Source organism: Pleurodeles waltl, chromosome 11, assembly GCF_031143425.1.
Source record: "Pleurodeles waltl isolate 20211129_DDA chromosome 11, aPleWal1.hap1.20221129, whole genome shotgun sequence".
Taxonomy (NCBI): Eukaryota; Metazoa; Chordata; class Amphibia; order Caudata; family Salamandridae; genus Pleurodeles; species Pleurodeles waltl.
This window is the reverse complement of record NC_090450.1, coordinates 18,878,034-18,899,399: the sequence shown is the minus strand read 5'-3', so window position 1 is coordinate 18,899,399 and position 21,366 is coordinate 18,878,034. Positions and strand designations below refer to the sequence as shown.

The 21,366-nt window shown below is 43.1% G+C and overlaps 1 protein-coding gene across 1 annotated transcript in view; it reads left to right on the top strand.

Annotated features, from left to right (window-relative positions):
- The window catches only part of LOC138265051 (mucin-4-like), a 183,506-nt gene that overhangs the window by 118,383 nt on the left and 43,757 nt on the right, over positions 1-21,366 (top strand). Inside the window, exons 9-12 of the mRNA XM_069212599.1 lie at positions 3,890-4,009; positions 4,537-4,742; positions 5,735-5,810; positions 21,100-21,273. Of these exons, the coding sequence (XP_069068700.1) occupies positions 3,890-4,009; positions 4,537-4,742; positions 5,735-5,810; positions 21,100-21,273 (576 nt within the window). The remainder of the gene's footprint in view (positions 1-3,889; positions 4,010-4,536; positions 4,743-5,734; positions 5,811-21,099; positions 21,274-21,366) is intronic.

Below are 21,366 nucleotides of genomic sequence, written 5' to 3'. Positions count from 1 at the left end.
TACAACAAGCAGACAACGGGTTTTACCTGACCAAAGAAGCAATGCCCTTGCTCTGAGACAAGAAATCTGGAAGGTCATAGATATACAAAGAAAAGAGAAGTGGAGCAAGCAAACACCCTAGTGGTCGATATTATTTGGGATAAACTCCTATCCACACCCAAGAGGATTCTGCACCAAGTATCAGTATGGAGGTTACTAACTAACTCTAAAAAGGGGCTTGGCATACCCACCTAGCAAGGTTATTTCACAGGATGATATGATCTACCTTATCAAACGCTGTGGAAAGGTCTGTGAACGTCTGTACCATTACTCCCCCGGACCTTAACGTATTTTAAATTTATTACTTGGAGGGCAGTCATTTTGTCGATTGTTCCATGCTTTCGCCTGATACCTGTGTGCTCCATTGGGATAATTGTATGTTATTCCGCACAATGGTTAATCTGGGTAAGCAGACCTTTCACAAAGACTTTACCCACTGCGTCCAGGAGAGCGATCAGGCGATAATTTTCGTCCTTCTTGAAAAGTGGACCTATAACTCTCGCCTTCTAGGAGGGAGGAACTTTCTTGGTCTCAAAGTTCCTTCTAAACACCAGGCAAATCATTTTACACCAGAGGAGACATTTTGATTTTATAACAGTAGCAGGGATTTTATGAGGATGGAGCATTTCCTTAATTATTAGGTCTACCTCTTTCTGAGTTGGCAGGCCCAGCAGCAAAGTACGTTTACCACATAGAGCCCCTGAATGAAGGTGACCCATTTGAATTAGTCAATGGCAACAGGGAAGGATCTAGCCCTTGCACCGCGTCCTTCTGCGACAAGTGCTCAAAAGGACCTCATCTGGCCTTTAAAAATCACCTCTCTAGGTTTTATCCATAATTGATGCTCTTCTGCCCTTTTTAAAAGCACCCTCAACTGACTTCTCCCCCTTTTTAAAAGCTGCACTTTGGTACGCCTCTCTGGGATAGAAACCAAAAATTGCATTTAAGGAGTTCCTCTTTCAACCTTCCCTGGGCAGAGTATGCAGACGATTCACTAATGGATTCGCTAAACTGATAGTCTCCCTCACCAACAACCCGACCACTACCAAAAACAATTTCCCCGAAGGAATGAAAGCAGCACCTTGATGAAAGATAGTTGCCTCAAACTGACCTCGGACAAAACAGAATTCCTCATCCTCAGCTCCACACCCTCCACCTGGAACGAGTCTTGGTGGCCCTCCGCGCTCGGAAACATTCCCACCGACCACACACGCAACCTGGGCATCATCTTAGACTCATCGCTCTCAATGGACCGACAGGTGAGCACGGTCTCATCGGGTTACTTCCACACCTTGCAAATGCTCCGAAAGATCTACAAGTGGATCCCCACAAAGCCAGAAGAACAGTCACCCAGGCCCTTGTCAGCAGCCGCCTCTACTACAGCAACGCTCTCTACGCTGGAACCACTGCCAAGACCCGGAAAAGACTACAACGCATTCAGAACGCCTCCGCCCATCTTATCAAGAACGCCCTACAACACAGCCACACCTCTGTCCTCCTAAGAGACTTACACTGGCTGCCTATCGACAAGAGAATCACCTTCAAGCTCCATCCACCTCAGACAATCTCCCACCCTGTCTCAGTTCAGGAAGGACCTTAAGGCCTAGCTCTTTGACTGATCCTCATCTCCCCCCTTCCTCTCCCAGCGCCTTGAGACCCTCACGGGTGAATAGCTGCGCTCTACAAATCCCTGATTGACTGATTGATGGATACCTGTCTACCCTACTCATTTAGATGGAATTTCAGGCCCCTTAGGTCATGCTCCTCCCTCTCGACAACAGCGTGGGGAATGCCTGGCGAACAACTACTGCTCGCCTCTTGCAACCTATCCTCTTCTAATACAGGAATGCCATCAATTCCCTTTCTTTGCAAGCATTCAGAATACCTTAAACCCATATTTGCTGCAAGTTTAGAGTAAAAAGTAACCCTTGATTTAAAACTGGCTTCAAAATGTATTTGAGAAACCAGGCCAATGTCACTACCACAAATACGTTTTACATTTACCATCTCAGATAAATATTTGAGCAAGAGTTCCTATCTAAAATTAAATCTGCTTCGAACAGGGGGATGAAATCTTACCTGAGAGAATCAACAAAGCACCATAAGGGGTCAGGCCTGTCAAGCGGTGGGAAGCCCCTTTTCCATCCCATCTCTGTGAAAAGAACAGCCAAGGGGTTCAGGGAGGATGCAACCAGAGACATATGCACCCTATATTCTTCCCCCGGGTGTGCTATCCCACCTTCCACCCTTCCGTTAGAAGGCCCATGAGCAGAAGCTTCCAATAGAAGGGGTGCTTGCAGGGGTCGAGTTATACTATCTGCGGTTTGTAATCATACCCTCTGTGAAGCGGAGCTTCCTATGACCTTTTTTGGAAAGTCTACAGAAGGTTTTTTTCTTCTTCCCTCTCTGCTTTTCCTTCCTGTTCCCCTCCTCAACCTGTGGGACAATCAACTCACCTGAGCTTGCTACAAATGTGGACCCTAATTTAAATATCAGAAACATATTCTGAACAACTATCCCCATTTAAAATCTTTCTAATGGAAGGGGCATTAAAGATACATTTTATAGCTTATAATTGTGGAGGAATGGATTCTTAATGAAAGGTAAGTGCTTTTAGCCAATCTAATATTTGATTGTACTGGCATAAATCAGCTAAATACTCTATGTAGTTGCTTTCTGAACTATAATCAGGTTTCTAGAAGCTTTCCAATCTTTGACATTCTTTTCTGAGATATCCCATTGCTTCCAAGAACTATGGGTCAAAGTGCTCAGAGTGGTGAGATACCCATATCTTAATAAAACGTAAAAATCCAGTGCCTTTAGTAACCAGTCATTTAATGTATCCATTGAAAAGCATTTTTATTATGGCAGAGGGGCTACCAGGTGTGCTTGGTTCTAAATGAGTGTCCCAGCAACAATTGCCTGGGGGCTCTTTGGCAGTGTGCATACAAAATGAGCAGCCTGGTAGTAGTGGCAGAAAGGGTGCTAGGTTCTCTGCATATACAAAGTAGCTCAGCAGCAATGGCAGGTGATGGAGGTTGTTCAGCAGCCTTTAAAAAAGCAACATAACATATAAATTAAGAAAAATACTCAGTTCATGTAAAATGTACATTTCTATTGAAACATATAATGTTTCTTAAGTCATAGTTTGTTCTTTAGTATTTTTAAGAAGGCAATTCTATTGTAAAAATAGATTTATCTTGAAAAATATTATCTGATAAGTGTACATACAAATTTATCAAGTTGATATGACAAGTAAACGGTGAATGTGTATAATTTGTTGATTTAGTGAGGATGACATTTTTTTACATGGTTTCAGAAATCAGCAAATAGTACATGGCAAATGCTGAGAACAATGCACCTGATGTATACTATGGAATTTCTGCCTGGGATGGAGACTACACCCGGGAGCCAATAGAACAATAGATGAGGGAGAGATCTTCCTTTGGCTTACACCAAATGTGAATAACACTCTTTCAAAGCAATGAGTGAAGAAGGTTGAACCAAAAAAGCCAGTAATCTGATTAAAGCACCAGCACTGTGTAATATGTACAAGATGTCTAACAGACAGCAAAATCTGTTAAACCAGACATTAACTGCAAACATTTCACTTAGTGCTTGATAAGTTTGAATGGTAATGATGCTTACTATAAATAGTCAGTAGGAGCTGGTGTCAGGAACAGGCCTGCATTTTAGCAGAGAAGTGTTGTACCACAGCTTCCGATCACCATTCTTACTGGATCTTTGTGGAGCAACTTCTAGTTTAATCCATGTTTTGCAAAGTTGACCCAATGGGCATATACATTTTAAGGATAAATGAAACACCTAAAACACCAACTTTCTATTTTAGACATAGAACTGCAAGCCTTTGACTGGTGTTGTGAGAAAGTGGAAGACCCACGCTTCTGTAGAAGATATGAGGAGAAGAGGCCGAGAACTGACTGTGCGGGTTACAGGCCATTAGCCCCTGGTGAGTGTGAGAGGTTTGTTGCGAAGGCTGGCTGTAAATAAAATGGGGCTGCTTTGGGGCTTGATGGCAATGGAAAATCCTTTGACTTCTGTTGGGTGTGCTTAATCCAGAGGATGAACCATAGGACAAACTTCCTTCATCATGCTATCCCTGATAGATTTGGTCTCTGGATTAACCTACCCTCCAGGAATGAGAGTGTGTCAAGTGTATGCCAACTAGTAAACATTCATTTGGGTGGTTGGGCACAAGATTACACCACGGCTCTTTTGGACAACTCTTTTTCTGCCTCTAGTGTTTTTTAGATACAACTTTCTTTCTTGGCAGCAACAGTACCTGATAGCATCCTGTGTCAAACATTACATTCTTGCTGAAACTGTTTATGCTGTCTTTGCTTCACATTGATATTACCAGGCACATGTAGTGTACCCTGCATGGATTGTCCTGGGCATCGCTTTCCACCTCAGTGATCTTGAATTCTAAGTATGGCTTTACATATTGATGCCTCAGGGATGCCTCTTCTGTTGCAGCCTGGATGTATGGAGACCCCCACATTACCACCCTGGATGCACACAGTTACACCTTCAATGGCCTTGGAGACTATATAGTCTTGAATGCAACAGGTTCAACCTCGTCTTTCATTCTGCAGGGCCGCACCACCCAAACTGGCATGGCGATGGCTACCAACTTTAACGCCTTTGCCTCTCAGTACAGCTCCTCAACTACAAATATACAGGTTAGTGTTGAATAACAACAGCCAGATTCATCATCACATGCTGTCACACAAATACAACTTACAACAAGCCTGCTCATAAATGGCCTGATTTAGAACTGAGTGGAAATGGAAAATTCACCAATGTGTGAAATAAGAAAAAAAAAAAAATTGTGGGGTTTTCAGACAATCTGAAATCATGTTGTAGGATTGCTTCCACTGTTGGGAGAATACTTTGGAGTTAATTTAACTCAAGATTTCTACACAGCTACAGAATCCCTCCATACCTGTCTAAAGAGACCTGCTTTACCAATGTGTGGCAATGCAAAATTATCTGATTTGGGGAGGTTTTTGCAAAGCCTCTGTTAGAAGATTCTCCATAGGTGTATAATTATTTGGCAATATTACTGCCAGCACGGGGATATTATGGTTGTGACTGGGGATCTTGCCCATTTTTAACAGTTTGAAAACCTCACCTTTTAGCATTGTGTTGCCAAGCAATGGAAGTGTGTGAAGTTGCAAATATTTTCCTTTGGAAAGATGAAGATGTGTTTTTTGAAAATGGCAAAACTTTGCAAATTTTGCAAATCAAGTGGAAATTAAGCTGTGAGAAACAAATCTAGCTAAAACACATTTCACACAAACACAACTCATAACTTTTAGTGGGAAAGTTTGTAAGAAAATCTCTTTGCCTGATAATTACATAACACAACTACAGAATTATCTTTCAAAAGATCTATACTCTTAGGTGAATTTATGCAAAGTATTATAAATTTAGAAATTTAACAAAACCTTTGCCTTCAGAAAACAAAATCTTGGCCACCCCTCCTAAAAATTTGATAAAGGATATCTACTTTCAATCTCACTGATGCCTCAAGAGATTGTAAACACATTTGATGTGGGCATATTTATTAACCCACAAATTCCCTGTTTTTCAGTATTATTCATCAGTCATCTCATGCTGGAATAAAATATGCACAGGAGTTTACTCCATTATTCTCTTTCTTGTTTTACAGATGGAGTGGTTTCTTCAGAATGACACTCTAAAAGTTAAACTGAACAACCAATCTGTGGCCTTTTTCTATTCTAATGGTACAGTATCACTTTTACTTTACCTAATTTTGTCTCGGTTTCAAACAGGCGAACAGAAATATGGGTCACAAGAGTACTAGTTCTTAGACACTTAGGGCCGTATTTATAGGCCCCTAGCGCCACAGGAGCCTCACTTTTTGTGACGCTCCTGTGGCGCTAAGCACTGCGCCGTATTTACAAAGGTGGCATTATGCCACATTTTGTGACTGAACGCCACCTTGTAAATACGGCCCCTTCCCACGCAGCACTGTGAGTGGATGGGCGTGCAATGGGTGTTGCTGTGGGCGTGCCACAGCAACACCCATTGCATTTTGAAGCTGCCTCAGATTTATGAAATTTAGTAAACCTGAGGCAGTGCCAAAATCTATCACCACCCCAGGGGTGGCATTAGCAGTGCACAACGAGGAGGAATACCTTTATTCATCCTCGTTATTTGCTTTTTCTATGCATGCTGCCGAATGCAGCACGCATAGAAAGAGCACAATGTCAGAAATTATTGTTTATGTGCGGAAAGGTGTCCCTTTCTGCTCACAAACAATCATTTGAACACAACACTTTGGCACTTCTGTGTGTGCTGCATTGTGCAACACACACAGAAGTGCCAAAGCGCCAGTAGTGTTTGTTTATGTGCCGGAAGGGACACCTTCCGGCACATAAACAATCACACCCCTCAACGCAGACATTCTTGCATGAAGGTGCAAGGATGCCTGGTTGGCGCTGGCAGCTAAATTTAGCGCCAGTGCTGGGGGAATCACAGGGGTGCACCGTATTCAGTTAAATAGGGTGCATCCCTGCATTTCTCAAGTGACGCAGCACGGCACTGCCAATTTTCAATAAATCGGGCACTTAGCTTGACCAAAGTCTTAATTTCAAGGGCTGCACAAAATCTGCACATTCTTATTATAATTTCTGATAAAGTGCTGAACATCTAAGGGTTTTTATGCAGAAATTCTGCATAGTATTATGCACCAAAAATTGATTGGAAGTGGGGTAATGTATCAAAAGGTGGTGCAATAATGGTGGTCTGTTATACTATGTAGATTTGTATGGTGCACCTTATCACCTGTAAAGATATCCAGGCACTGTAGCAGACGAGTAGGTGTGAAACAAAGGATGTTGAGGGCCTGACACCGCAGAATTATTCAAAGAGCCAAGTCTTCAGTTTATTGTAGAGTTCGAAAAGTATGTAGGAGGCCTGATGTATTCAGGGAGGTCAATACAGGTTTTGAGTGTGATGTAGGAGAATTTGCGACCTCCCGTTCTGCTTTTGTGGATACATGGGCACATGTGGGTGTTTGCCAGAGAGAGTGTTGCTGAGCGTAGGTGTCTGAAAGGCTGATGGAAGTGTAGGTGGTTGTTAGGGTATGTTTGTCTGATGTTGTGCAGTGCCTTGGAAGCTTGCTTGAGGAGTTTAAATTGGCTTCATTTCAGGATGGGGAGGCAGTGGAGCTTTCTGAGATGTGTTTAGATGTGGGCGCACCAAGGGAGGTTGAGGATGAGTCTCACTGCGGCATTGAGGATGGTCTACAATTGGTGTAGGAGATGGCTGGAAATCCCGGTGAAGAGTGCATTGCCATATTCTAGTCTGCTTGTCATGATGGCTTGTGTGACAGTGCATCTGGTGTTCAAATGTAACCATTTGAATTTCTTGCAGAGCTTGCAGAGTGTGGAAGCAGGAAGAGCTGACCACATTGACCTGCGCTGTCATGTTGAGCTTTTCATCCAGGATGATTCCTAGGTTTCTGCCATGGTTGGTTGGTGTACGTATAGGTCCAAGCTCTGATGGAAACCAGGTCCCATGGAGAGATCTTGTTCCCAAATATCAGCACTTCTGTCTTGTGGGAGTTGCTTTTCAGGCAGTTTGATCTCATCCAGTTTGTTGATCATGCAGTTGGAGAAGTTGGCTGTGGTGGTGGTGGACTTCTCAGCCACAGATAGGCTGAATTGGGTGTCGTTGGTATAGGAAATGATGGTGATGCCTTGGGTTCTCATGATGTTGGCTATCAGATACATGTAGATGATGACAAGGTAGGGCTAAAGCTGAATCCTGAGTGACTCAACAGATCAGATTATTGGATTCCTATGCCTAGGGTGGTAGTCTCACTCACTGTGGTTTTCCTCTGAGAAAACAGCCTATTCAGGTGCAGGCTGGTCCTTGGATGTCTATGTCATGCAGTCTTCTGACAATGGTGTGATGGGAGACTGCATCGAAGGCTGCGGAGAGGTTGAAGGATCCAGTATCACCATTCTCCAGTATCATGCGGATGTCGTCTGTGGCCGTGATTAGTGCTATTTCCGTGTAGTGTTTGCTATGAAATCCAGATTAGGTGAGGTCCAGGAAGTCATGGAGTTCAAGGTGGCTGGTGAGTTGTTTGTTGATAGACTTCCTCATCACTTTGGCTGAGTATGGGAGCAGAAAGATGGGTTGGAAGTTGACTGCTGATAGCTTCCAGTCTTCTGGCAAGGTGGTAGAATTGATGGAGGTGTTGATGTGGATGAGAGTAATGCTGATTGGTTATCCTCACATGTTGTTGATGTGGTGGAGGCCTGGGTCTTTTGGGGCACTGGAATGTACTGTTTGCATAATTGCTGCAGTATCTCTTTAGTGAGTGCTTAGTGCGTGCTTTCTATTCAGTCAGGTGTCCGTCTCAGTTGGTGGTGGTCAGGTTGGTGAGTTTATCTTTGGGGTCTGGTTGTTGTTCGACAGTGCTGTAGATCTTTGCTTTTTTGTTATGGTAAAAGTTTAATAAGCTGTTGCAGAGTTCTTGAGCTGGTGTGACGATATAGGCTGTGGTCTTGGGTGGTGAATTGTTTGATGATAGAGAAGATCTCCTTGCAACCGTTGGAGCTCGCCTTTATGCATTTGGTACTCCCTACTCGCCTTTTTTGGTGATTCTTAGAACTTGATGGGAACATCTGAGTACAGCCTTGTAGCTAGTCCTGGTGCTGGTGCTGGCATAGTGGCAGGTTATCCATTTTCTTCCTAGCTTCTTGCAGTAGCATTTAGATTCCCGGATGTCATCTGTATACCAGATGGCTTCTTTGTTGGTTCTCGGTTCGTTTGTTGCTTTTGATGAGTATGAGGCAGTCTGTGCAGTTCTTGATCCATTCATTGAAGTTAGTGATGTTTGGTTTTTGCTGGTGATGGGCAGGTATGTTTTGAGATCTTTGAGCCATTCTGCCTCTGTTACTTTGCTCCATTTCTGGCTGGGTAGGTTGGTGCTGGTGGGTGCATTGACTAGTGGAATGGTGATTGGTAAGTGTATGATGGAGTTGTCGGCCCATGTGGGCGGTAAGCCGGAGTTGTATATCATTCTGCCATGAGTAGCGAAGAGTGGATCAAGATTATATTCTGCAATGTGTGTGTACGGTCGGTGATGAGCTGGGTGAGTCAAATGTCGTTCAGGCTTTCAAGGAGGGCTGTGGAGAATGGTTTGGTCCTCAAGTTAGATCACTAAGTCCTGGGAGTTGATGGTAAATGGAGCGATAAAGTCTCTGATAAGGCTGCTGGTTCATTGTTTTTCAGGATGAAACTGTTGTCTGTCAGTAGTCTGAAGTGCCTGTGTTCCATGAAAAGTGTGCTGATATCTGTGGATGTGGAGCATTTGATGATGTTTTTGTGGAAGATTGAATTCTCCTCCTGGCTTGGCAAGACGGTTCTCTTGTGAGATTGTGCAGCCCATTGGGATAGCAGCGGTAAAGTTGGGTGTCGGTGTCGATGTACGGTTGATGGATGTTATAGGGGATTTTGACCTAGTGGCCATTTGGTCACTTACCCTCATAAAGGATAGGCAAAATACTTTTCTATCTAACCCACATGGCTCACAATGTTGAACAGACTTCTTCTTCATTTACACCTCAGGACTGTCCAAGACAGCTGAATGTACCATTTACTAGTTGGCATTTCAGATCATGAGATACAATTAGGTCCTTACTTGGGACATATAGTACTCCCTATACCCTTATTTTGCTTACAAGTTGCCATTTTCTGATGTACAAACAAAAGAAAGAAGCACCTGTTATCTTAGTGCAAATTCTCTGGGTCCAGTGAAGGCTAATTGGCTACTTACTTGAATTCCAATTGAAACAGAGCGCATTGCAAATGTCTTTTCTCGATATATTAAATAACAGAGTTTACATTTTAACATGACAGAGACAGTGGAAATATTTACATCCTTCGATGAGCATTTAGATAGCCCCAAAGCTGATAATATGGACAGACTACAAGAGGGCTTCATAAAGCAGATAGAGTTGCAGACATTATCTCAAAAAGGGCAAAATGTATTTAAAGGCCAAATTACCCTTGACTAGCTAAAGGACACTGTTCAAATATGCTCACTTGTAAAGAACTAAAAGGAAATTCTCAGATGAATTTTAAAAAAAGAGGTTTGCTGTTACTTGCACCATTGTTATGTATTTCTTATAAAGAGGTAGAAACATCAGGTTCACTGGGACTGATTTCTATTAAAGCACTTATATCTGACATCCCCAAAGTTGGGAAATACCCTTTGGAGTGTGGACATTATTATCCCATATCCTTGACAAATATTTATGTAAAATATTGGCCAACAAGTTGCAGAAAGTAGTTCTTGCTACTAGCCATGATTCACAGGCTGGCTTTGTTCCTCAGTAGTCATCTAAGAATTAACTATATACCTTAAGTTACAAATTATGATCTACCCTTGGCCTCTCGACTGAAGCTCCTGCCCTGTCTTTGACTGCTGAGAACCCAATTGACGATAAAGCATGGATTACCTTTTCAGGATACTCAACAGGGTTGTTTTTTTACACACATTTGTCACTATGATAAAGTGGCTATATGAGGGACTGATGGCAGAAGCCAATTGTGGAGGCTTTATTTCTTGTCACCTTGCAATACAGAGGTAAACTCAACAGGGTCCCCTTCATATTGTAAACTGTCAAGAAAGGAAACCTCCACACTGTCCCCTTTACTGTTTCCCACTGCTTTGGAGCCCTTACCTACTGCCCATGGATGTCATTTAGAAGTTTTGATCCAAGTGTTGCCCTTTGTGACTACTGGCACTGCTTTTGCAGTCCATTGCCTCTGACCTGGCAAAAACAGTGCCAATTCAAATGGGTGACTCACCTTAATGACCATTTTTCAATGCACTAATAGGAAATATTGTTCTATTATTCACTGTTCATGGGACAATTAAATGGAGCACAGTTGCTTGAACTGGGCCTTCACTGGCAGATGAGGTAAGTTAAAAATGCTTTTAAATGTATGTGTTGTGTATACTCGGTGAGAATGTGGTTATATGAAAAAGAGAATGTTTATGTGTTAGTATTTGTGTGATACAGTTGAATGGGTTTGAGTGAGTGAGACCATAAGCGTGACTGCAAGTGAGAATGAATGAGTAAGAATGAGTTTGAGGAGTATTAGTGAATGTGAGTTAGAATGAGTAAGTGACAATGGAGTGTAACGTAATGAGGATAAGTGTGAGTGAGAATGATAGAGTGAGTTACAAAAAATGAGTGTGATTGAGTGAGAATAAGTGAGTCAGACTTTGTGAGAATAAGTGAGAATGAATGAATGAGTTAGTGTGTTTTAAGACTGAATGAGACTGAGTGTGAATGAATGAGATGAGTTTGTCACAATGAGTGAGAATATGTGAGAGTGTGTGAGAATAAGAGAGTGAGGGTAATTGAGTGTGAATGAGAAAGTATGAATGAGAGTAAGAACGAAGTAGTGAGGAAAGGGTGTCTCCAACTAAGTGAGTGAAATTGAATATGTGAGTGCAAGTAAATGAGAATGAATGAATGTGAGTGGGTAAATGAGAATGAATGTGTCTCAGTGAATGAAAGTGATTTTGTGGTGTTATGCCTTTAACTCTGAGTTAGAAATGGGGTCTCTAGCTGGCAGTCAGTTGACACCCTGTCCAAGTAGGGACCCTCACTCTTGTCAGGGTAAGGTAGATACACAGGTCAGATAAACCATGCTCATCCCCTTGGTAGCTTGGCACAAGCAGTCAGGCTTATCTCAGAGGCAATGTGTAAAGTATTTTCAACAATACACACTGTAACACAGTGAAAAGACCACAAAAGGACTCCACACCAGTTTAGAAGGATAGCCAATATTTATCTAAATCAAACAAGACCAAAACAACAAAAATCCACCATACACAAGCAAAGATATGAATTTTACAAGAATAAATCGCAATACAACCATTTAGAAACACAATAACTCCAACTGGGGCTATCACGGCGTCATTGACGGAGTCGCTCCCAACAGTCTGGCACCACTCACTGGGAGGGTGGCACAAGTCACGGAGTCGTTCGGGTCCCCAGGTACAGTACCCTTAGTAACGAGGAAAACAGCCATTGCATGGAGTCGGGGAGGTGAGGCATCAATGAACCTGGTGCGGTGTTGGCTCTTTGCTGTAGAGCAGGGAAGGTGATGTGGCATCGGGAAAGGCATCAGTCCCTTAGGATCCGGTGGGGTTGGTGAATCTAGCGGGTCAAGGTGCACTGGCAAGGGCCCAGAAACTGGATTGGCAGCACTTGACAAGTCAGGGTCCTCAGCAAGAGTACTGAGGAACTGACAGGTGAAGTCTTTGCTGTCCCTGAGACTTCTTAATGGGATGCAAGCTCAGTCCATGCCCTTGGAGAACCTTCACAAGCAGCATGCACAGCAAAGTCCAGTATTTGTTCGCTCCAAAGCAGAAGCAGCAACTGCAAGTCAATCCAGCAAAGCACACACAGCAAAGCTCCTTATAGCTCTTCAACTCTTAGCCTTGGCAGAGGTTCCTCTTGATCCAGAAGTGTTCTAAATGTCTGGGGTAAGCAGTCCAATAATTATACTCCTTTCTGTCTTTGAAGTAGGAAAACTTCAAAGGAAAGTCTTTGTTGTGCACAAGACCCTGACTCTTCCTTTTCCTGCCCCAGACACACTCTAGAGCATGGGTACTCGTAAACATTTTCTCAGGGGGCGAAAAGTTTGGTCTGTGATGTGCCTGGGGGCCGCATTGATGCCAGGGCAATGGCAGTTGGGTGGTTAGGAGGATTGGTGGCAAGGTAGGTGTAGGGGAAGCAAAGGATATACATTTAGTGGCTGAAATAAACAATAGGAAACCAGAAAACCCAGAATTAATCCTGGCTTACCCACTTTTCCAAATTGTGTGATCCTAGCCAATTGTTTAATCTCACTTTCCCTCCTTTTTCTGCATTATCACATTTAAGAGGACCTCAAAATACATGATTCATGGTGTGCGCTGCACAAAACCTGCTTCTATGTTTGATTTATTAAACTATAATTTTGTTCATGTATGATAGGAACCCAGGCCACCCATAAAGTGCTCATACCAAGTGACTTGCCTCTTTAATTTACTATTGGTGGTGTAAGGGGAAGAATTAATGTTTCCAAATGTATGCTTGAAAACTATCACTTTTAAATTAATACATCTCAATGCACTGATAAAATAAATTGTACTAAGGCGAAAATGTTCTGCATGTTAACTAAATACACTTTTTTTAATTTTGAAGAGACTGTCTTAGTTTTACACTTATGCTGCAAGATGTCTTTAAAAATGAAGGCGTTTCTAAAGTTAAGTGCAGGAGTCCCTAGTTACTTCCTTTCTTTAACACCAATTAAGTTTGAACTAAATGATTGTGTGTCTATTTAATATGTTTATTGTTAGTGCGGTGGAGTAAAACAGCTGCCCAGTGCTCCAGTTGCCCAAAGGGCCGCATGTAGAGGTCCGAGGGGCCGCATGAGGCCCGCGGGCCGTACTTTGAGTATCCAGGCTCTAGAGGGTTGGAGACTGTATTGTAAGAGGGCAGGCACAGCCCTTTCAAGTGCCTGTGTCAGCTCCTCCCTCCCACTCTAGCCCAGGAAGACGCATCAGGATATGCAGGGCACACCTCAGCTCCCTTTGTGTCACTGTCTAGAGTGAATTCACAAACAGCCCAACTGTCAGTCTGACCCAGACGTGTATTCAGCAGCCCAAGCAAAGGCACAGAATGGTTAAGTGAGAAAATGCCCACTTTCTAAAAGTGGCATTTTCAAACTGACAATCTAAAAACCAACTTTACCAAACGATATATTTTTAAATAGTGTCTTCAGAGACCTCAAACTCGAGATCACTGTTTGCTCCCAGGGGGAAATTGCACTTAAGATATTTAAAGGAAATGCCCATGTTAACCTATGGGAGAGATGAGCCTTGCAATAGTGAAAAACAAATGTATCAGTATTTCACTATCAGGACATGTAAAACACACCAGCACTTATCCTACCCTTTAAATACTCTGCACCCTGCACACAGGGCTTCCTTGGGCCTACCTTAGGGATGCCTTACATGCACAAAAATGAACGTTTGAGCCTGGCAAGTTGGTACACTTGCCAGGTCGAATTGGCAGTTTAAAATAGCACACACAGATACTGCAGTGGCATGTCCGAGACATGTTTACAGGGCAACTCTTTTGGGTGGCACAATCAGTGCTGCAGGCCCACTTGTAACTTTTGATTTACAGGCTCTGGGCACCTCTAGTGCACTTTACTAGGGACTTAACAGTAAATCAAATAGGCCAGTCATAGAAAAGCCAATTACCAATACATTGTATATAGGGAGCACTTGCACTTTAGCACTGGTCAACAGTGGTAAACTGCCCAGAGTACCAAAATCAGCAAAAACGATGTCCAGCACACAGTCAGAAATACAGGAAGCAGAGGCAAAAAGACAAGGGAGACCATGCCAACGATGCCATGTCTAACACCCTGGTATGCTATAGGCACTATGGCAAAATACTGGCACCAGCCTACTGGAGTGTTGGAAGGTGGTTTATTAGTAGGGGTTGGTAGATACCCACCACAAGTAATGAGGCCACAATAAAAGGTCCAGTCAAAGGCTCAAAAAATTAATATCTTACTCAGCCATTGGTAGATGGCAATGAGCAGGCAGGGTTAATTTAGGCGTTAGGTGTGTACAGCATTGAAAAACAACAATACATTAAATAAGTAAGACACAACATATAATAAAAATCTATCACCAATTTATAAAAATAGGAAATATTTTTATGAGTAAAATGACCCCGAAACAACAAACATCCAATGTAGGGAACTGGAGATATGAACTTTTAAAGAATAAGGGCCTCATTGCAAGTTTGGCGGCGGGGATTAGTCCATCACAAACGTCAGGCATATTTCAAGTTGCATAAGATATAATGGAATTTGTAATACAGCAGGCAGGATATCCATCACATTTGTGGTAAATATATTTTCTAGTGTCTAAAAGCCAAAAGCACTACTTTCGGACATCTGGTCATGCTTGACCAGGACAAAGTCAAAGTTTTAGGTTGACTGCGATGGAAAGCATGTTGGATAGACTTAGCAATAGGGCCCCGTCAAGTATTGACTTTCTGACTTAGTCACTTTTCTGGAGCTTTTTCTCTCGTTGTCGGATAGGGCTCCTTGCTATGCCGGCTTTCAATGCTACATTGGCGGCTTGGCTCAGCACGAGGTCCCGGTCAGTTCCTGGAAGTCTTGTCAATAAAGAAAAGCTCTAGAGTTTCAGCAGAACCAAAATGTAATTTAGGCCGGGTTGTGGTTCAACATCGGTGGCTTGACTCTTGTTGACAGGTCACTCACCTTATGGAGCTTTTCTCCAAACTTGTTTCAAAATTCTCCAAACTTCTGGATGTTTTTTTTCAGAAGTCCTCATTTGGGTCTCCAGTGGTCCACAACACCAATCCAAGGGTCTAGATACTCGGATATGGTCCTTGAGATTTTAGGACTACGTTTCCCAGATTGCACCTGTCAAATCCTTAGAGGTCTAGTTGAAGTTGGTCAGCTGGGTTCCTCTTGTAGAGATGAACCAGTTGCTTTCAGGGGGTCCACTCCTTCTCTACTTCAAAGTACTTAGGGCTGTAGTATCTTAGTGTGCAACAGATGCAGCCATCCAGAGTGCAGTCCTCTGGGGTGCAGAAAGGGTACTAGCAGGGCAGTCCTTCTTCTCCTTGTAGATTCAGTCAGGGATCTAAGTTGCTGGACAACTCTGCCATATTTATCCAGAGTTCCTAGGCAACATGCAGGGCAGTACCCCTGAACAATGGGGTGCAGGGAAACACCCAGAAGTATGACTCCTTCCTCCAAATTGTGTCATCTTCTTCTCACAGAAAGCACGCACTATTCTTCCAAAATCGAAAATGGAGAAACTGTCCTGGAGATTGAAATCTGGCTAAACCGTCCCACTGGTGTGCCTAATTTCCTTGACATTCCCCCTCCAGCAATCTAAATTCTGGGGCTCCCCTCTGGCTTGGGTGGAAGAAAGTGGGGGTGAGCCTACTTCCTTTCCAGTCATTCTCTCATTGAAGACTCGTCTGGCTAGCCAGGCCCCTTCCTGCCTTTTGCTCTGCAACTTGCAGATTTCCACCAACCAAATGTCCCATTGTATCAATGCAGGTCAAGTTACACCTCATTAGGACAGCTTGGCTCAGCCTGGCAAAGGCTGGACAATCAGAGAAGAGCTTCTAGAAGGCTGGATTTTGGCTCATCAGAAAAGCACGTTCTATAACTTATTTTCTGTGATAGTTATAATACATCCAACAGTGGCAAATTGTTGGATTTTTCTAACTATAATTTTTATTTTCAGGAATGACATTTCTTGCTCTTTCCTAGCAATAGTTATACTTTAATAAATTATTCCAATGTTAGCCTATGATGTTTATTTACTACAATGAAGAAAAATGAAATTGGCAGTTTTTGCAACACCGGGGCATTTAAAACAATTTTTAATAATGTCCCTGCTGATAGTCACAAGTCACTGTACCCCTGTGGCACCTGGCGGAGACCTTAGGGGTGATCTATACATAAAAATAAGATAGTTTAAGACTTTGGAAGTACTTTTAATTTGCATATCAATTTAAGTGTATTAAATCTGCTGGGCTTCTAAACCTACATTCCATACCATGTACTAGAGACTTACAGGTAGGTTGTCATGGTAATTTTAATTATGCCTGTGAGAAAACAGGGCTGATTGCAGAGGCCCCCTAACGTTTTACCCCCATTTTCCACTTCTTGCTGGTGTTTTCCTGACTCTGATGGTGCCCTGGGTACTGCTAACCAGTCCCAGGGCCTGTGCTCTGTGTAAAATGGATATGCAAATTAGGCTAATTATAATTGGCTAAGTTAACCTACCTATAAGTCCATAGTATATGGTAGGGCATGTAGGTTTAGGGACCGCACCCATAGGTGCACTGCTGAGGTGCCCAGTGTCATTTTAAAGGCAGGCCTGCCTTGCTGGCTGCTTTTAAATTAAAGTTATATGCAAATTCGACTTTGGAATTAAAAGTAGTTCCAAAGTCTTAAACTACCTTATTTTTACATATAAGTCACCCCTAAGGTGTGCCCTATGTGCCCCTAGGGCTGGGTGCCATGTAACTATAAGCAGGGACTTTATAAAAATAGTTTTATAAGCCCTGGTGAGGTAAAAACAGCCAAATTCGTTTTTCCTTCATTGTAGTAAATGGCCTTCATAGGCTAGAATGGGGAGACTTGATTTTAATTTTTAAAGTCACCTTAAATGATGCATACCAAGAGTTTGGTATCAAATTAATTGTTGTAATAAATCCCACAACTTCCAATTTTTGGATTTAATATAACTTGTTCAGGTAAAGAGTTTTAAACTTTACCTGAAAAGTTACCAATTTCAGCCCTGCATTGTTTTTGCTGCTGTGCTCTGATTGGCCAGCCTCAGGGCAGCATGGCCAAGCTGCCTTGATGAGGTGTGAAGTGGCCTGGCTTCATACAAAGGAATGTGCCTGTGGGAAGGAATCTCCCCTCAGCAGATGGTGAGGCAGGAAGGGGGAGGGCTGCCAAACTGGTCTTCAAAGGCAGAGAAGGACATTTGGAGCAACCAGCAACACCCCCACATCCTGCAACCCCAGACAACTAGGTGCCCCCTTGATTAGATTAGGAGAGGGCAGGAGAGGGGTGTGTTTATGATTTTTAGCCACACCAGTGGGTGGGCTCAGCCAGATGTAACCTCCAAAAATCAGATTCAGCCATGATGGATTTTTAGAGAATGTTGCCTCTTGGGATTGATTTTTGCCACACTTCCCAGGAAGTGGTCATCACAGGGGGAAGGACCCTGCACCTGATTGGAGAACCAGGACCCCCCTGCTTTTCACCCAGGAGCAAGGATAAAACTGGCAGACCTGCACCCCCACCTCAGTTTCCCACCACATCCACCAAGGAAGAACTACAGAAGAAGAAGGACTGCCCTGCTGGACCCCTGGCCTGCACCTGGAACCTGCACTCAGAAGGACTGCACCAGCTGCACACTTGGGCTTCACCCCAAGAAGGACTTTGCCTGGCTTCAACTGGTTCAAGGAGGGACTCCCTGTTTGCTACAGATGAAAAATTGCTATCCAGCGTCCCCTGCACCAACTCCTGAAGAAAGCGACCAGCTGACCACTGTCCAGTGGCCAAAATGGAGTTTGCGCCAGGTGCATTCTGGGAGTTGTAGTCCGCACCCCCCAAGGACCATCTCAGAACTTCTGGACCCTTGGGGTGAGCTGCGGACCCCAAAAGAACCTTAAAAGGACATCTGGGAGAAGCCCCAGAAGTTTGGAGAAGTTTGGACAACTTTTGTAAAAAAGCTCCATAGAGGGACCGACCCGCCGCGGCAACTCTAGCCGGCTTGCCTCAACCGGGACCCGGCCTGATTTGCTGGTTCGTCCTGGTAAAGAAAATCTCCGAAAAAGAGACTAAGTCCGAAGGTAAAAAGTTGACCGGGAACTCCCGGCCAGCGTATCCGAGAAGGGCTCCATGGATGTCGGATCAAGATCCAGATTTACCCCGGTCGAAGGATTTTCACCTAAAAAAAACGACTAGGTCCGAAGGTAAAAATCTCCACCGAGGATTCCAGCATCGCTTATCCGGAGAAGGGCTCCAGGAGGTCGGATTGGACTGGCAGGTTCGTCCCGCTGAAGAAAATCTTCGAAAAAGAGACTAAGTGTGAAGGTAAACTTTTAACCGAGGCCTCCGGCGGCCTGTAGCCGAGCAGGTCGGCCTGAAACTTTGACTTTGCCCCGGTCGAGGTGCAACCAGATGACCCGATTGGCGCTTTTTTGTTTCTAGGCGCTAAAAAAATTATAATTCTTTAAAAATTCATGTCTCCGGTTCCCCTTATCTGATTTTATTAGTTTTGGTGTCATGTCATTTTAAAGATAAAAATATAATCTATGTTTATAAATTGGTTTTGGATTTTTAAACTGTTTCCTGTGTTTTATTTAATTACTGTTTTGTGATATTTGAATGCTTTACACTCTGTCTCCTAAGTTAAGCCTTGACGCTCGTTGCCAAGCTACCAAGGGTAGAGCTGGGTTTAATTTACTGAGACTTAACTGGACCTTAGTGGAGGTTAGTGGCCTATTGCTAAGTGTAGGTACCTACCTGCCCTTACCAATAGCCCATTTTCCAACAATGTCTAATTTGCATTTACCTTTTCAATAGAGCACTAACCAAGGGTCTGGTTAGCAGACACCAGGGCACAGTCAGAGTCAGTAACCACCAGTATCAGTAAAAAAAAGGGAGGTGATCAGGACAAAAGTATGACTTTCTAATATGGAGTTAATTCTTACCATAAGAGGAGCCTGTAACATAATTAAGGTATTTCTGTGCATATGGGACACCCATGGGAAAATGCACATTGGAGGTAATTCTTGGCATAAGGGAGGGAAACCATGGCATATGGGCGGGGCACCCATGACAAAATAGTGGCCCTGATATACTGAGATAACTTTTGACACAATTGCAAAATGTATGCACTTGTCTATTTATATAATGTACGGCACAAAGAGGCACCCATTATGTATTGGGGCAGGTATGGCATACACTGAAGGAAATTCTTGACACATGGGGTACCATTAGAAAATGTTTTTTTTTAAACTGAGCCAATTTCAGGAAGCATCAGGTATTGTTAGCTTGGCACACTATGAAAGGTCTTGAATATTTAATGAGTCCCCTTTGAAGCCTATTGCCTTTTAGCAGATCTATTTGAAATTTGTGTTTTAAATGCATTGCTTGACCTTATTTTTTTCAAACTTTTCTTGGGGGGGTGAATCCCACAGAGCCCACCCAGAAGAGGTGTGGCTCTCTCACTTTACTCTTTCGCTACATTTCAGGATAAGTATTACACTTATCACTTTTGAAATATCAGGTCAGCACCCTAACATAGGTGGTCTCTAAAATGGACATTTGTCTGAGTTGCTTTAATACTAACAATGCATGTGTTATGGAACGTCAGCTATGTTATTTAATGTGATGTCACCAGAGTTAAGGTTATTTGACATGAAACTGTGGTACATATACATGTGTTTAGATTAATCTTGTTCACCTAATTTTGTTTTGTCTTGTCTATGATAGTATTGTGCCCTAAATGTGTTATTGCAAATGTATCTGATGTTCCACTGTCCACATTCCATGTCCCTCAATATCCTATCTTGGTGCGTTGGCTACCGAGCTGAAGAAGATAGTTCCATGACCCCTACAATAATCATTCAACTCAATATGAAACTGTTAGATTCAACTCTTCCCCATGGCTTTCTCAAACTTCACATTTGGAGGCATTCCCATGATTACAGTCTAATGTGTAGTTATGTCAAAGATGGGGGAAATCCAACTGGTGGGTGGAGGGCTACAATCCCTATTTGACAGAAATGGGAACACGTCCTAAGTACAGTGAAAGCAAAAGAGGAGATTCCACTCAATGAATCACAAATCTCAGCTGTCCCAGATGGGAGTAACACCACTGAGGAATGGTGGTAAAATCAGAAGGATTAAGCAATGCCTCCCCCCTCCTCAGAGTGGGGCAGAGTTTTACTTCCCCACCAAAACTGCAAGTCCCCAGAGGTGACAAACAGTTGTGTTTGAGACACTGGGACGGCCACAGCCACCTTGGATGAATGGATGAAAGGTTTCAGAGTCAGTGTTGACATGTTTAAGCAAGGAGCACAGTGTAGCGGGGATGTTCCTATGTAGGGTGACTAAGTGGTTTTATGTAGGGAACAGTTGAAGGTGCCAGACCCTGTTATATGGTCCACTATAAAGATGGGACGAAGCTCTTGAACGTGAATAGGGCCCGATGAGCTTGTAGGCTCAAAGTTTATATTGTTGCTGAAGTGAGCTTTTATGATAAATATGGCAAACTTTTTATTTCTTATTGTTATTCATTCAAATGTACAAGTTGATTCAGTTTGTTGACTCCTCTACATATCTTCTACATCCAAAGAAGATAAATTACAGTTATTGTATTTCTCTCTTGTTGTCCAGACATGGATGCAGATGTGTGCAACGATACAGGGATCTTTTTGATCAAAGGGAGAAACTCGGTCACTGCGACATTCGATGGGGAGCTGTCTGTATCAATTTCCGCTTCTTTTGGAATCCTAAGCGCAATCACAAGCCTTCCTGACCAGTACATGAACAGAACAAGAGGCCTTCTGGGTAAAGACTGAACTGTACTTTTACCAACACCACGGCCAACAACAGAGAAAGTTTAAAGACGTAGGGTGAAATCTGACCCATGTAGTAGAATTG